The 14,956-nt window shown below is 59.2% G+C and overlaps 2 protein-coding genes across 5 annotated transcripts; one reads left to right on the top strand and one right to left on the bottom strand.

Annotated features, from left to right (window-relative positions):
* Positions 1-37: 37 nt before the first annotated feature.
* On the bottom strand, positions 38-3,137 carry MAFF (MAF bZIP transcription factor F). Of its 3 annotated transcripts, none has more exons than XM_084299632.1 (3): positions 3,118-3,137; positions 2,125-2,178; positions 38-2,032 (listed from the first exon to the last, which is right to left on the bottom strand). In XM_084299632.1, exons 2-3 carry the CDS (start codon positions 2,158-2,160, stop codon positions 1,619-1,621), a joined length of 450 nt encoding a protein of 149 aa, XP_084155758.1. In that variant the 5' UTR covers positions 2,161-2,178; positions 3,118-3,137; the 3' UTR covers positions 38-1,618. The 3 variants fall into 3 exon arrangements, with proteins under 3 accessions (XP_084155758.1, XP_084155759.1, XP_084155760.1); XM_084299633.1 differs by having other exon boundaries at positions 3,042-3,132; XM_084299634.1 differs by lacking the exon at positions 3,118-3,137 and adding an exon at positions 2,514-2,593.
* Positions 3,138-3,324: 187 nt separating this feature from the next.
* On the top strand, positions 3,325-14,659 carry PLA2G6 (phospholipase A2 group VI). 2 transcript variants are annotated; one of them, XM_084303123.1, is made up of 16 exons: positions 3,325-3,579; positions 4,698-4,913; positions 4,990-5,170; positions 5,609-5,796; positions 6,497-6,593; positions 7,413-7,595; positions 7,712-7,820; positions 8,368-8,520; positions 10,006-10,096; positions 10,231-10,394; positions 10,827-10,977; positions 11,151-11,287; positions 11,387-11,541; positions 11,651-11,818; positions 12,893-12,966; positions 13,486-14,659. In XM_084303123.1, the coding sequence occupies exons 1-16, from the start codon at positions 3,368-3,370 to the stop codon at positions 13,625-13,627; spliced, it is 2,421 nt and encodes an 806-aa protein (XP_084159249.1). In that variant the 5' UTR covers positions 3,325-3,367; the 3' UTR covers positions 13,628-14,659. The 2 variants fall into 2 exon arrangements, with proteins under 2 accessions (XP_084159249.1, XP_084159250.1); XM_084303124.1 differs by lacking the exon at positions 8,368-8,520.
* Positions 14,660-14,956: the final 297 nt, after the last annotated feature.

The following is a 14,956-nucleotide window of genomic DNA, read 5'->3' as shown; positions in this document are numbered from 1 at the left end:
GTCTACAAAATACAGAGGAGTCGGGTAGGACACATACTGTAAGTCAGAAAATAAATAAGTATTTTTTTATTTTTTGCTCTATATAAGTATAAGATAAAATGTGATTTGCATATATAAAATATAAAGTACGGCTCTGTACCAACATCCTGGCTGTGCCGAGCGGCGGAATGGCAAAGAGGACGTGAAAAATAACTTACGGTCGTGCAATAAATAAACCCAAGAGGAGTCGGGGTGTGGGGGGCGGGGGGGACTCTATAACCACCGTGCCCTCCCCCGCGAGCGGCGGGCACCTCGTTTTGGGGAGGGATGGAGGCTGCAGCCGAGGCGGCTGGCGTGGCGTGGCGTGGCGATACCCCGGCCGGGGCTGAAAAGGGCGATCACAGGGGGTGGCAGAGGCCACGCGGGGTGCCTGCCTCCCCGCTGCTCATCAAACCCAGCTCTGCTCCGGCTTTGAAGCCTGCTGAAGAGCCCTTTGGTCCCTGCCGGTGTCCAAGCTGGAGGAAAAACCCCAAAGGGAGGTGTGCCTGCTGCCGGCGGGGCGGCTCCCAGGAGCAGGGATGCTCTGTGCCCTGGCTCCCCACCTCCACCTCTCCCTGCGAGTCTCGCAGCCTCGATTCCTGCTCCCGGAGGCCAGGACGGCCTCTCCGTGTGCTTTATGGCCCACGGGGAGCACGCGCTGGGCTTGGCGTGGCCATCCGAGCTGGCCTGCGCCGAGCCAAACAGCGTTTTTATCGCCGCTCCAGCTGCCTCCGCTTCCTTCCTGCCCGCGCTGCTGCCTTTCGGAGACGCCCGGCCGGGCCGAGCGTCCCGCGGGCAGGAAGAGGCGTGAAGGATGTGCGTGATGGGGACAGAAAACAGCGCCTCTGCTTCTCCCCTGCGCGGCCAACAGCCTCTGAGCCCCTCGCGCCCCCTGCCCGAAGGACCCCTCCCCGCCGTCCCCATCACCTCCAGGCTCCCCACCCGCACCCAGGCACCAACCTGCAGCCACTTTCTCTCCCCCTCTGACCTGCCACCTTCCCTCGCCACCTCCAGCCCGTCTCACGGGGCCGATCCCGGCCCTTCCCATCTTTTTTTCCATCCGCCAAACTCTCTCTCTCTCTTTCTCTCTCCCCATTTCCCTCCCCGGCACGTGCTCCTGGGAGCGCAATTCCCGTGCGCTCGGCTCTCCCGCTTCCTCCCCCCACCCCCCAAAAAAAAAAAAAAAAAAAAAAAAAAAGGGGCATTTTCCTGCCAGCTTGGAGCCGTGGGACGTTCCCCTGCCTCCAGCCGCCTGGGCTCATCCCCTCCTGCACGCACCCAGCGGGGAGAGGGGTGCCGGGACCGGGGGGCTGCAGCAGGGGACGGCACTGCGGGGTGGTGACGGGTTTCGGGAGCCACCGCTGCCTCCACGGGGGTCCCCCATGGGGTCCTGCCCACCCCAGCACACGCGCGGTGGCAGCTCCCCATCCTCAGGAGAGCTGACCCGGCAAGAGCGGGAGGATTTTGGGGCCATGTCCGAGCAGAGGAGAGGTCAGGGAGGGCTTAGAGGCAACCCTTGAGTCGATCCGTGGGGGAAAGCACCCCGGGGGCCACGGAGGGGGGTCCGTGCCCGGCCGGGGGGGACGGGGGGAGGCCGGCACTAGGAGTAGGCGGCCTGGTTGGTGCCGGACTTGACGATGGTGATGACGCTGGCGGTGGCCACCTTGGCGGGGGGCCCGTGGGCGGCCACGGTGCGGGCGAAGCCCTGCAGGGCCTCGTACTTGCCGCGCAGGGTGTCGAGCTCCAGGCGCATGGCGGCGTTCTCCCGGGCCAGCTTGTCCACCTCCCACTCCAGCTCCATCTTCTGCTTCTGCAGCTCTTCCTTCTGGCAGACGCGCTTCACCCGGCAGCTGGCGGCGTAGCCCCGGTTCTTCAGCGTCCGCCGCCGCTGCTTCAGCCGCGCCACCTCCTCCTTGGAGAGGCCCCGCAGGTGGTGGTTGAGCTCCCGCACCGACAGCCCCATCAGCTCCTCATCCGACAGCAGCGGCGTGTTCTCCCCCAGCTCCCGCTTCACCTGGGGGGGGGAAAAGGGGGCGGCCGCGTGAGACCCCCACCCCGATAATACACCCCCCAAAAGCCCCCCGGTCTTCCCCCCTCGCCGCTCACCTTCAGCGCCTTGCTGGAGAGCCCGTCCGCAGCCATGGTCGCCCCGTGCCAGCCCTGCCAAGAGCCGAGAGGAGAGCCCGTTACCGCCTGCCCTGCGCCCAGGGGTGACACCGAGCCTCCCCGTCCCACACCCAGCCATAAAACCTCCCCGTCCCATGCGGAAAGTCCATATTAAGGCCAACAACAGCAGGCTCCCCGTCCCCCTTCGCCCCCGTCCCCCTTCACCCCCGTCCCCCTTCGCCCCCGTCCCCCTTCGCCCCCGTCCCCCTTCGCCCCCGTCCCCCTTCGCCCCCGTCCCCCTTCGCCCCCGTCCCCCTTCGCCCCCGTCCCCCTTCGCCCCACCGCGGGGATGCCGTGCCGTGGGGACCCCCCGCGCACCCCAATCTTGCCTCGGGGGGGCCGGGCCTCCTCCTGGGGAGGGCAGCGGGGCCGAGGTCGGCCCCATACCTGTCGGGAAGCAGAAGCGGGGGCACCGGGCTGGGTACGAGTGGGGTCGCCCCATGGGGAAGGGGGGCGAAGGGTGGGGGCCGAGCCAGCGTCTCCCCGTGGTTCAGCAGCGACGGGGGGGGGGGGGCACCCGAAAGCCACCCGCACTCTGCCCGCCCCCTTTTTTTTTTTAAATAAATATTATTTTTTTGTTGAATATGCCCCCGGCCCTACAAAAGGAGGGCGCTGCCTGCCCCGAGCGGCCGGGGAAGGCCGAGGTACCCCCCAAAAACGCCGAGGAAGCCGCGGAGGGGCCCGGAGGAAGGCTCGGGGCTGGAGGGGCAGGGGGCGGCTGATGCAATCGGGGCCGGGCAGGGCGAGACGCGGGGCCGGGAGGGACCCGAGGGCTCCCGGCAGGGCTCGGCCACCTCCCCCCCGAGCCCGGCCGGCCGGTAGCGAGCCCCCCCCGGCCCCCTGCTCCCCGTGCTTACCGGGAGGAGGCCGCGCTCGTCCCCGTCCCCGCGGCGGGCGGGCGGGGCGCGCTGCGAGCTGCCCGCGATTACTCACCCGCGGATTCCTTTCATTCATAAAAACACAGTCATGCGCTGACGTCACCCCCCCTTGGCCCCGCCCCTTTTCCCTTCACCAACATGGCGCCCGCCCCTCCCTCTCCCTTCCCTTCCCCTTCGCCCCGCCCTTCTTCCCCCGCCCCATTGGCTCCTCCCCGCGCCCCGCGCCGCCCATTGGCTGGAAGGAGGGGAGGGGCGGCGCTGATTGGTCCGCCCCGCCGGGGGCGCCGCTCCGCTGTGGCGCCGCCATGCAGTTCCTGGGCCGGCTGGTCAGCACCCTGAGCGGCGTGGCCCAGGCGCTGGGCAGCCCGCACCGCGTCAGGGAGGTGCCCGCCGCCGAGTACGGGCCCGGCCGCTGCCCCCTGAGGCAGGAGGGCCGGCTGCGCCTCTACGGGCCCGGGCCCGGCCGCTCGTGGGACTGCGTGCTGCTCTGCCCGCACAGCCCGCAGCTCGCCCTGAGGTACGCGCCCCAAACGGGACCCGAAAGGGGAAAGCGGCCCCAAACGGCTCCAGGCCCTAAAATGGAGCCGGGTCCCAAAAGGGAGCTTGGCCCCCAAAATGGCTCCAGGCCCTAAAATGGAGCTGGGCCCCCAAAAGGGTGCCAGGCCCGAAAATGGTTGCAGACCCCAAAAGGGAACCCGACCCCAAAATGGTCCTGGGCCCCAAAGTGGCTCTGGGCCCCCAAAATGGCTCCAGGACCTCAAAAGGGAGCCAGGCCCTAAAATGGAATTGGGCCCCCCAAATGGCTCCAGGGCCCCAAAAGGGCACCAGGCCCCCAGAATGGCCCTGGGCCCCAAAATGGAACTGGGCCCCTAAAAGGGAGCTGGACCTCAAAATGGTCCTTGGACCCCAAAACGGAACCAGGCCCCAAAATGGAACTGGGTCCCCAAAAGGGAACTGGCCCTTAAAAGGGAGCCAGGCCCCAAAATACCTCTGGACCCCAAAAATGGACCTGGCCCCCAAAATGGCTCTGGGTCCCCAAAAGGGAACTGGGGCTCAAAATGGCTCCAGGGCCCCAAAAGGGAAACGGACCCCAAAATAGTCCTGGGCCCCAAAAGGGAGCCAGGCCCTAAAATGGAAGTGGGCTCCCAAAATGGAGCCAGACCCCAAAATGGCCCTTGGCCCCAAAATAGAACTGGGCCCCCAAAAGGGAATGGGACCCCAAAATGGCTCTGGGCCCCCAAAAGGGAGCCAGACCCCAAAAGGGAACCAGGCCCTAAAATGGCCCTGGACCCCAAAAGGGAGCCGGGGCCCAAAATAGCTCCAGGCCCCAAAATGGTCCAGGCCCCCAGAATGGAGCTGGGTCCCCAAAAGGGAACCAGGCCCTAAAATGGCTCTGGGCCCCAAAAAGGGAACCAGGCCCCCAAATGGCTCCAGACCCCAAAAGGGAGCCAGACCCCAAAATGGCTCAAGACCCCAAAAGAGAACCAGGCCCAAAATGGCCCTGGACCCCAAAAGAGAATCGGGCCCTAAAATGTCTCCAGGCCCCTAAACAACCCCAGGGTCTGCAGGTGGGGAGCATTTGGGGCTGCAACCCGTGGTTTTGGGGTCTCCGTCCCCCTCTCTCCCCCTGCGCAGGCTGTTCCAGCTGGACGAGGAGGCGGAGGCCCTGCAGCTCTTCCAGCACTACGCCGGGCACCTGCGGCCCTTCTACGAGAGTTCCCCCGAGCCGCTGACCCCGGAGCTCCTGCAGCAGCTCTGCGACTGCCTGCGCGGCCACCCCGCCTGGTCCCCGGCGCACGTGGCGGTGGAGCTGGGCCTCCTCGAGGCTTTTCGGCACAACGGGGTGCTGGGGTGAGCCCGGGGGGGTTTGGCTGCTTCGGGATCGGCTTTCGGGGTGGCTGTGTCACCTCTTCCTGTTCTCTTGCAGCTGCGTGAACAGCCCCGACGGCGAGGATGGCTGCACCCCGCTGCACCTGGCGTGCCGCCGGGGCGACGTGGCCTGCCTGCTGGAGCTGCTCGAGTGCCGGGCGCGGGTGGACGTCGCCGACCGCCGCGGGGAGACGGTTTTCCACTACGCCGTGCGAGGCCACAACCCCCAGGTCGTCGAGGTGGGAGCGGGGACCGGGACCGGGACGATCGATCGGGGATGGTTTAGGGTTTTTGTATTAAAAACGTATCCTCTTCCCGCGTTCCTCTGATTTTGGCGACTTGGCTTGCTGAAGAAATACTTTCAGTTCCGAGCAGTCTGCTGTTTGTTTCTCTTTCTCTTTTGATTCCTCTCTAAACCAAAGAAAACAAAGTGAATTCCTGCTTTTCTCGCGTGCCGCAGGACTTTTAGGGTTTCCACGGCTGGGTGGGGTGGGGAGAAAATCAGGCAGCTTGGGAAACGCGAAAAACCTTGACTCTGTGCCCTCCTTCTGAGGGGGAAAAAATACAGGAGTGCTTCAGCTGTCAAAGAGGATGGACCGTAGCATCATGAGGAGCCCTGTCCGTGGAGCTTCCACGCCTCGTCTGCCTTTGATTTATTTATTGCTTCCTTTTCCCAGATCCTGGGCAAAACCCCGACGGTTGTCCTGGACCACCTGAGCCACGAAGGGCTGACCCCTCTGCACCTCGCCTGTCAGCTGGGCAAAGAGGACATGGTTCGGGCCCTGCTGAAATGCCAGGCCAGCTGCGGCGTCGTGGGGACGCTGGGCTACCCCATCCACACGGCTCTCAAGTACTCCCACAAGGGGTAAGGAACTACCCGGGCTGCCAGAGCTGTGCTTTTCCTGCAGTTTGGGGCCCTGGCTGCTCGCTTTGGGTTGTCCCAGACCGGACGATCTGCCGAGGGCATCACCGAGCTGGCAGAAGAGCAGCGGGGGGCTGGTGTGGAAGAAAGAGACCCGTTCAGAAAAAAAAAGGTTTTCCCTGAATTTATCTCCAGGTATCACTTGGTGTGATATAATGAGAGAGGCACACACAAAAGAAAAGGAAAAAAAAGAGTTTGTGTAATACTTTCTCAGGATGAGCTGCGAGGAGGTGACTTACTGATGCTTAAACACTTATTAACTGCTGTACCTCTGCCTTCCTGTCTTTGGCTGCTTTGATCCTACTCAGCTTTCATTCCAAAGCGTTGTTATTTCCGTCTCCCGTGGGCAAAGGTACTCCTGACCCTTAATTAACACTCTCTGAATCAGGAGATGCAATATTTACTTCCTGTTCTCTTTTTTTTTTTTTTTTTTTCAGGGAGAAATTTGGTTCTCTTTGTGCTTTCTAATGCTTATTTTCGTGGCGTCCAAGCCCTCCAGAAGGGGCCCTCAACAACGACCGCTGCTAGCTGCTCCACGATTTGGGATTGGGAAGGGATCATCCTGCTGTAGGGTTTCCTGAAAGGCTCTGTGCTTGGGCTGGGCATCTGGCATCTCAATTCCTCATCTCCTTGCCTTCACCAGGTGTGCCCAGGCCATCCTGGAGGTGGATGCCAGCCAGGTCCGCTCCAGGGACCCGCGCCACAACGCCACCCCACTGCACTGGGCGAAGAAGGCAGAGGTAAATAGAGGCAGCCCGTGGCTGCTGGGCTGATTGAAGCCGTTTGGTTCTCTCTGCTCTCCTCTGACCGGTGCCGTTTGCTGCAGGGAGCAGCGGAGCCTTCAGATAGAAAAAAAATATATATAATAATAATCCCAAACTTGGCACGCTTGTCCCAGTAATTCAGCCCTTGTGAAACTGCCAGCTCGTCCCTTTTCCCTGCTTATTGTGAAACTGCACCACTGTCGTTGAAGCACAATTACCCCTGGGGGGAGCTCTCTTCTCGTTATCTCCCAGTTTAATGAGAGGAGGCAGACCGGTGCATTAAACCATGAGGGGAGCGTGAGGTAGGCGCAGGGTCATGGTACGTAGGTTAGAGATACCCCGATGAGTGGTGTGATAAGCTGGAGCACCTGCGAGGCGTTTGTTTTAAGCAGAGAACATTGAACATTTCAATGGAAGGACCATGAAACTTTGTCTTGCAAGGAGGAGAAGGTTAAAAAAAAAAAAAAAAAAAAAAAAAAAGCAAATTTCTTCCCTCCAGTCTGCAAGGATTAGGGACTGTGTTTCTCCATCGCCACCAGCCAGTCGTTACGCTTGCATCTAAGCCCCAAAACATCCAGAAGCTGTAGCCAGATTGCGAAACCATCAAATAATTTTGAGGTAGAAGGTAGAGAAACCCCATGTCCAGCACCTGGGACGATGCAGCTGGCTCCTGCCGTGCCCAGGCGAAGGCTTGCTCCTCTCCATGCGCTTGCCTGGCTCGTGTGAGCACTCAGACAGTTGTCCTCACGATTTCTTTCTCTTTCCTTCACCTGGAACACGCACGCTCGGGCTCAGATGACGCAGCTGCTGCTGAAGTACGGCTCCGAGGTGAACGTGAGCAGCCGGACAGCCGACATGGCCCTGCACATCGCCGTCAGGAGGGGCCGCTTTGACTGCGCCATGGTGCTGCTGACGCACGGGGCCAACACCAACGCCAGGGGCCAGGATGGCAACACGCCGCTGCACCTGGCCATGAAGGTGAGGTTGTGGGGCAATCCTCCTGGGCGCTTTGGCTGAGGGGAAGAGGAGGGAGGGAACGAGAGGTGCGGCTGAGGGGAGCACGGCTTTTGACTGAGCTTTCCCTTGGCTCCTAGCACGACCACCTGGATATGATCAAAGCAATCGTTGTCTTTGGAGGAGATGTGGAGATCCCCAATGATTTCGGGGAGACGCCGGGGCTGTTGGCAGCCCGGAGCAGCAAAGGTGAGGGAGCACCAGAAACCAGCGTAACATCTCCCCTTGTTGGCTAAAACCTGCATCTTGGAGAGGTGAAAACCCACCAGGCGTAGGCAGTGCTTCTCCAAAACGCTTTCCCAGCTTCTAGTTGCTCACAGGACTGGCCCTTGCTAAGCTAGTGGCATAGGCTTTGTGTGAATAGCCCGTGATGAATTTCTCCTCTATGAGACAGAGAAGCAAGAGGAAAAGCTGGCACGCACCCCCCCCCTTCCTCACGCCGTGGTGCTGGGCACTGCGGACTCACAGCGGGATGGGAATCCTACTGAGCTGCCCAGGTGTCAGCAGGCACAGGCACGGCAAGGAGCGTGCGGCACAAACCCTTCGAGCTGCATGGCACTGGCCGCGCCGGCTGCGCGCAGGGCAGGTTCAGGACGTGCTTTCCTCTCCCCCTGGGTTACCCCAGAGGTTTCCTGCGGGTGACGGCTGCCGTGAATTTTGCAGACTTCCCCCTTCCCCCGGTGTGTGCGTGCACTGATTCTCTTTCTGCTCTGTGACTCCCCCTGCGTCACCTAAGGTGCGAACCGGAAAGTGCTCTTAGACCTGCTGCAAACTGTAGGGACGCAGCGCTGCCACCCACCCACCCCCAGCTCCCAAAGCCTGCCACCATCCGACGCCTCCTTCTTCCTGGAAGGCCCGTCTTCCCCGCGGAGCAGCTTCAACAGTTTAGGTAAAGCCTTCCCTGGCCCTCCCTCGCTGTCCTCTTTCCTAGCTTCAGACTTTGGGGCAGCCCATGCTCTGGGGGCTCTCCTGGCTCTCACTTTCTGGCCACTCTGTCCTCGTCCAGCTGGACCCAGGCTCTTTTCTCTGCTTTCCCTGTGTGTGTACTCTATAAATTCCTGATTTATGGACCTGACACAGCGCAGCTCTGCGTGGAGGAAAGGGAAGGCTGTTCCCCTCACCCTTCTGGAAGAGGTGTAGGGCTTGTTTGCTTATGTGCAGTCATGCACAGAAGGGGAGGCACTTGCTGGTTCATCTGAAGGACATCCCAGTGGGCAAAAGGATGTTGAAGTGGCACTTGTTCAGGTCTCAGGGGCCAGTAGTTGGGAGAGGGAAGGGAGGAGGCCAGGGATAAGTGATGCTGGGTACAGGATTTGCGTTATCCGTAGGAAGAGCCAACCTCAGGACGTGAGCTCTGTACTGCCCAGGCTGAGTATGTCAAGATTTCACCCTCTGGGGAGCTACAGAGGCAGCAGGGGGTGTCACAGAGCAGGCAGTGGGTGAGCTGGCTTGGAGGGAGGATCTGACACCATGATGAGGGCGTGCAGGGAGGTGACAGCTGCCTGTGGTCCACTTTCCCTCTGGAAATTGTGGTTTTCATCACAAAGGCCTTCCTGTAGGGCTAGAGGACAACCCCTCTCAGGTTCTCTGTGTCACAAGTCCCACTGGATGGAGGCCTCAGGACTTCCCACCACAGCCTTGTGGCGGTGTCCCACCAAATTTCAGCTCTCTTACCCTTTTCCAGCACGGACTCTGGCTCTCGAAGAAACTCCTCGCCCTGTTCTCCACCATCCACAGCTGCCTTCCAGCCGGGGTGCTGGCAGCAGCATTTAACCTCTCCTCCCCGTGTTCTTCTTTTGGTTTCGCAGGCTGCCTCCTCACCTAGGCTGGATTGCTGCCCTGGGTTTACATCAGCCGAGGGGTAATAACGAGCTAACGAGCCCTCCCGTCCCCAGACCTCTCCTGCTTAGGTTACCTCGCAGGAGTAGATTTAGGTTTTATCTCCTGGCTTGCAGTAGTGGGCGTGCTGCTAGGCTCTGACTCCTCTCTCACCCGTGGTGCTCAACGTCTGCTTCTACAAATCTTTTGTCTGTGCCAGCAAACCTCCAGCTGCCTGCTCTGGAGAATTGGGTTTCTCCTCTTCGGTGTGGGGTTTGTTTTGGGGGGTACCTGGTGGTTACGGGTAAGATGGTTTGTGTTTCCTGCAGGGAGCTTCGACTGGGAAGGGCGTTGGATGTTCTCTGTGGTGGAAGTCATTTACCAGAGGGGTGGGAAGTTTGGGTACCCTGGCCGGGTTTTTTGGGGACAGAGAGAAAGTAGGAAGAATAATTAAAGGCTTTCTAATCGATAGTACCCCTGAGGCACTCGTCAGAGGGTTCGGGTAGCAAATTGGTCTCTCATTTTTTATTTTCCTTCCGTATTCACGGCCCTCTAGGGTACGGGGACCTCCTGTATGCTTCTGCAACACTTGGACAGTTCCTGAAGACGCCGGATGCCGTGGACTCCCCCAGGGAGGGTGGAAGAAGGTGAGTGAGGAATAGCTTCCCTCCAGACCTGCGTGCAAATTGAAGGCGAACGTCACCCTGAGGAAGAGACGGGATGGTTTCCCGTCCCCAGGGCCAGGATCCGAGCTCTGTGAGCTGTGTCTGTCCCTCTGCAGTTACGACCGCCTCCTGTGCCTGGACGGAGGGGGCATCCGGGGCCTGGTGCTCATCCAGCTCCTGCTGGCGATCGAAAAGGCCGCGGGGCGACCCATTCGGGAGATTTTCGACTGGATCGCAGGGACCAGCACCGGGGGCATCTTGGCCTTGGCTATTGTACACGGTGAGGCAAAGAACGGGCTCGTTCTCACTCCTCTGGGTGGAAGGGATGTGGGGTGGGAGCTGCCTCTCTGGGAGTCCTGCCTGAGATTTGCCCTCCCTACCTGGGGAGGGAAGGTGTGTCCATCAACGAAGGAAAATCCAGACCCGTTTTCGCTCTTGCTTCATCGTGTCACCTGGTCTGGATTTTGGGGAGGTGCATGGTGGCGGAGTGCAACATTCTGCTCTTCCCACTCTCCCCAAAGCGGTTTTACAGCAAGATCAGCCCTTGGCAGCAGTGGGAAACTCAGCTCCAGCTTTGCCTTTCCTCTTCAACCCTTCCCAATTGCGCTGCTGGTGTCCGGGCAGCCTGGGAAGGGGACGGGGTTGGGGGTGAGGCCTCCCCCCACCCTCTGCTCCTGGAAAATCCAGGCTCTGACGTGCTGTCTGTGCTCAGGGAAGCCCATGGACTACATGCGCTGCCTGTACTTCCACATGAAGGACATGGTGTTCCGGGGCTCTCGGCCCTACGAGTCGGAGCCCCTGGACGAGTTCCTGAAGAAGGAGTTTGGGGAAAACACCAAAATGACAGATGTCCAAAAACCCAAGTAAGTCCTGCTTGGGGCTGTGCTGCTGGCTCTCTTGGGGAACGCTCTGGAGGCCACGTGGCACGTTTGGCATCTCCTATGAGCAGAGAACCTGTGATGGGGAGACCACAGAAGCCAAAACCACGTATTTTTTTTTTCCATTTTACCCTTAGCTGTCTTCTCCTTTTCCCCAGAGTTATTGTGACGGGGACGTTGTGTGACCGGCAGCCAGCTGAGCTCCACCTCTTCAGGAATTACCCTGTCCCAGAGACAAAAGTCTCCACTGAATATAAAACAACCGCGTCTTTCAAACCACTCACTCGGCCAGAAGGTAAATTTGGGCACCAGCTGTGCCTCGTGAAGAGGGGATGCTCCTCGCACGAAGGAGAGCTGCTGAAAGAGGCACGTCTGCTCCTCTTTCTCCCTGCAGACCAGCTGGTTTGGCGTGCTGCTCGCTGCAGCGGGGCGGCTCCCACCTATTTCAGGCCCATCGGGCGCTTTTTGGACGGCGGGCTGCTGGCAAACAACCCGACCCTCGACGCCATGGCGGAGATCCACGAGTACAACAAGTCTCTGATCAAGAAGGTGAGGGAAATCCTGGCCTTGAAGCAAGAACTTCCAACAGACTGTTGAGAAATTAATATTTCGCCTTCATGGTGTGTTCCTGCAAATAAATCTTTTATTTTCTCCGCAGGGTCAGAGGCAGAAAGTGAGAAAGTTGGGGCTGGTGGTCTCCCTGGGGACAGGGAAGCCTCCACAGGTCCCGGTGAGCTCTGTGGATGTCTTCCGCCCCTCCAACCCCTGGGAGCTGGCAAAGACCGTGTTTGGGGCCAGGGAGCTCGGCAAGATGGTGGTGGATTGTGTGAGTACTGGCAGGAGGGGAAGGGCCTCGGGGTTGCTTTCAGAGAGGGAGCAGAGGTTTCCAGTCTTCAGCTTCTTCCTTTTGGAAGAAAACTGAATTTTCCTTGGAATTGTTACACCCACGGCCGATTCAAGGAATGGGGGTAAGGGGTAGCTTAAAAATTGTGCGAGCACAGCAGGTCTGAATCCATCTCTTCCTGTTTGGCATTTGGAGAGGTGCAGTTCTTGCAGCTGAAAGGAGCTGAGGTCAGGACGGTGGCCAGTGACTCCTAGGAATACTTGCAAGCGTGAGTTTGTAGAACTGGAAGCTTTCCAGGGAGCACGGGTTATCATCTGAGCAATGCAGACCAAAAAAATGATGCTTCAGCGTGACAGCAAGTCATTTTTCTTAAGAAGAGCTTTATTATCCCCACGAGAGCAATTAGCAAGTGGTTGAGAAGTGGGAGCTTTGCTAATAAGGAGCAGCAGCTCAGAGCTGTGGCTAGGAGCGTGCGAGAGGCGGATGATTTTGCATGCTTCCGGAAGAAGCTCGTTAGATGTTATGCATGAATAGGTTCCAGAGGAATGAAAGCTGGAAGGATCAGACTTGAGGGCCTGACTGTGATCTTGATAACGTGGCTTTATCTCTTCTTAGCTCCCTAAAGCCTGGAGATACCTGGGGAGGCCTCTCTGTCTCTGCTGTCTTTTCTTTCAGTTGTCCCAGGATAGCACAGAAAGCCTGCGATAATCACAGGCTCTGCTGGTACCGGGTTGTGGAGTAGAAATGGGTAGAGATGAAGTCCCAAAGAGGCATCCTGGGGATGTTCGTATGGGAACTCCCTCTGTGCAGTGACAGGAGGATCTGTAGGGTGCAGTTCCTTGTGTCCCAAGGATCAAGAGCGTTATATTTAGGGGGGAAAAAAAAAGCCGCTCCACTTTTGCTGGTGATCTTTGCCATCCAGGATGCTCTTGCTCCTGGTTTTCCCTTTCCCTCCGTGGCTTGTGCTGTCGAGCTCGGTGCCAGGGAAGCCTCCTGCGGGCAGGGGCCGGGCAGCGTGTCAGTCCTGCCCTAACTGCCGGCCGGTTTCTCCCGCAGTGCACTGACGCAGATGGCCCAGCTGTGGATCGTGCCAGGGCCTGGTGTGAGATGACGGATATCCCTTATTTTCGGTAAGAGCTTCCCTTCTGCTCCCCGCACAGACCTCTTTTTAGCCTCCAGGTCTGGCTGGGGCATGTGTCATCCCAAATCACGTCCCCTCCGGGGGTGTGCCAGCCTAAATCTGTTCCTCTGCCTCCTTCCTAATTCCTCCGTGATACAACGGAGGATGCTGTAGATCAATGAAGGAACGAGCACAGCTTGTCTGGGGTCAGTTACTGGCGTCTGGAGGGTGCTAAAAAGGGTCCTTTGAGGATGTGAACCTCATCCTGCCCCATTCCACCTCGGGGCACTGCATGGTGTGTTTTGAGACTCGTGTCTTAAATGCAGCGAGAGCTGAACCGTGGCTCAGCAAGGAGTGCAGCTGGGCTTTGAAAGTGTAGGGGAAAGGCCCCCAGCCTGCAATTTTCCCAAATAAGGGGAACCAAACAGCCCAGGAAGCAGCAGCCGGGTTCTGCTGCCAGCCTGGTGCTTGGGATGCTCGCTGCCTTCGCGTCTGTGCCCTGCTGGTGATGATATCTTGGTGTCTGCAGGCTCAGCCCTCAGCTGCACACGGAGGTGATGCTGGACGAGGTGAACGACGCGGTGCTGGTGGACGCCCTGTGGGACACCCAGCTCTACATCTACCAGCAGCGGGAGCAGCTGGAGCGCCTGGTGCGGGACCTCTGCCGGTGACTGGCCTGGAGGTGGCCCCTCCTGCAGCCCCGGGGCAAGGAGCAGCAGATGCCCAAACGGCTCAGGCTTTGCCCCAAATGTTGAGGTTGGGGGGTGGGAGGGATTGCTATTAGTACTAATTAGAAATTAATCCTATTTAATAGACAACAGTGCACATATATTGCGGGACAGCTCTGAAATACTGACAGTTCTTGGACTACAGCCCCATCTCCACTACTCTGCTTGGTTTTGCTGCCCTGCTCCCTGACCCTAAAGCCCTTCCCAGGAGCCAGAGCCCCCACCTACACCCCGAGCTGGAGCAGCTGGAGCCCGGCTCCTGTCTGTGCAGCACCCCCAGTGACAAAGCACCGCGCACCTTCCTGCATCACAGAACGGGCCAACGCCAGATAAAGCCCCAAGGATTGCTTTCCCTGCTGGGACCGAGCTGGTTCTGAGTATAGGGTGGGGAAAGGGATCCTTTGCTCGACACTCCTGGCTTGGAGGGAGGCAGAAACTCTGCAGCCTTCTGCGGTAGAGAGATGGAAAATACTGTGACTGGCACTGGGGAGAAGGGGGAACCCTTCCTGAACCAGTTGCCACCTGTAACGCCCTCCCCTTTTCCCTCCAGAGGTGCCTGAGGTTCTGACAGCACCTCTGGTGGGAGCAGACCCCCCCCCAGGGGCTTTTTTGTGTCCCCTGGCTTGCTGTGACTGTCTGCTCGAGGGCTGGGATGTGAAAACCTGCCTCGTCTCGTGGCAAGCTCAAGACGAGGGATAACAGCAGAGGGATTTTCTCTGTGTTAGCGTGCAATCGAACCTGAGCTCAGGTCCCACCAAAGCAACTGACCCTGTGGCAATTGGGATTTGTCGTTTTTACTGCTGGAAATCCCGTCGTGACTGCTGTACTAAGTGTTTCTGTAGCAAACTTTGTGTATTTATACATGACGTATGTATCCCTTGGAAGTTCTGAGAATTAACCTGAAAAACTGACTTCTTCAGCTGCCGGTACGAACAAAAACTAACATGGCTTGAAATAAAGAGAAGCTAAGATTCGGTTCTGCTCCGTGTGATGTGCTCCGTGTTTTGTGCCTCTGCGTCCTACGCCATCCCACGGGGGGCTGAGCGTGCAGTCCCACAGTTAGGAAATGACAAATTGGGCTCGTGGGGATGCAGAGCTCTTCCCTTCGCATGGGCTGAGGAGGTGAATCGTCTCTGAAGCCATGGTGTGAGCCTGCTGGCTGTCCTGGGGACCCGAGGATGCTGCGGTAGCACGGGGAGGCTCCGAGAGCCCCCTCGGAGGGCTGGAGGCTGCAAGGTGTCCTTCTGGCAGGTGGCAGGCTCTGCGGGTGCC

Source organism: Netta rufina, assembly GCF_964035555.1.
Source record: "Netta rufina genome assembly, chromosome: 1".
Classification (NCBI taxonomy): domain Eukaryota; kingdom Metazoa; phylum Chordata; class Aves; order Anseriformes; family Anatidae; genus Netta; species Netta rufina.
This window is presented reverse-complemented; position numbering and strand designations above follow the sequence as displayed.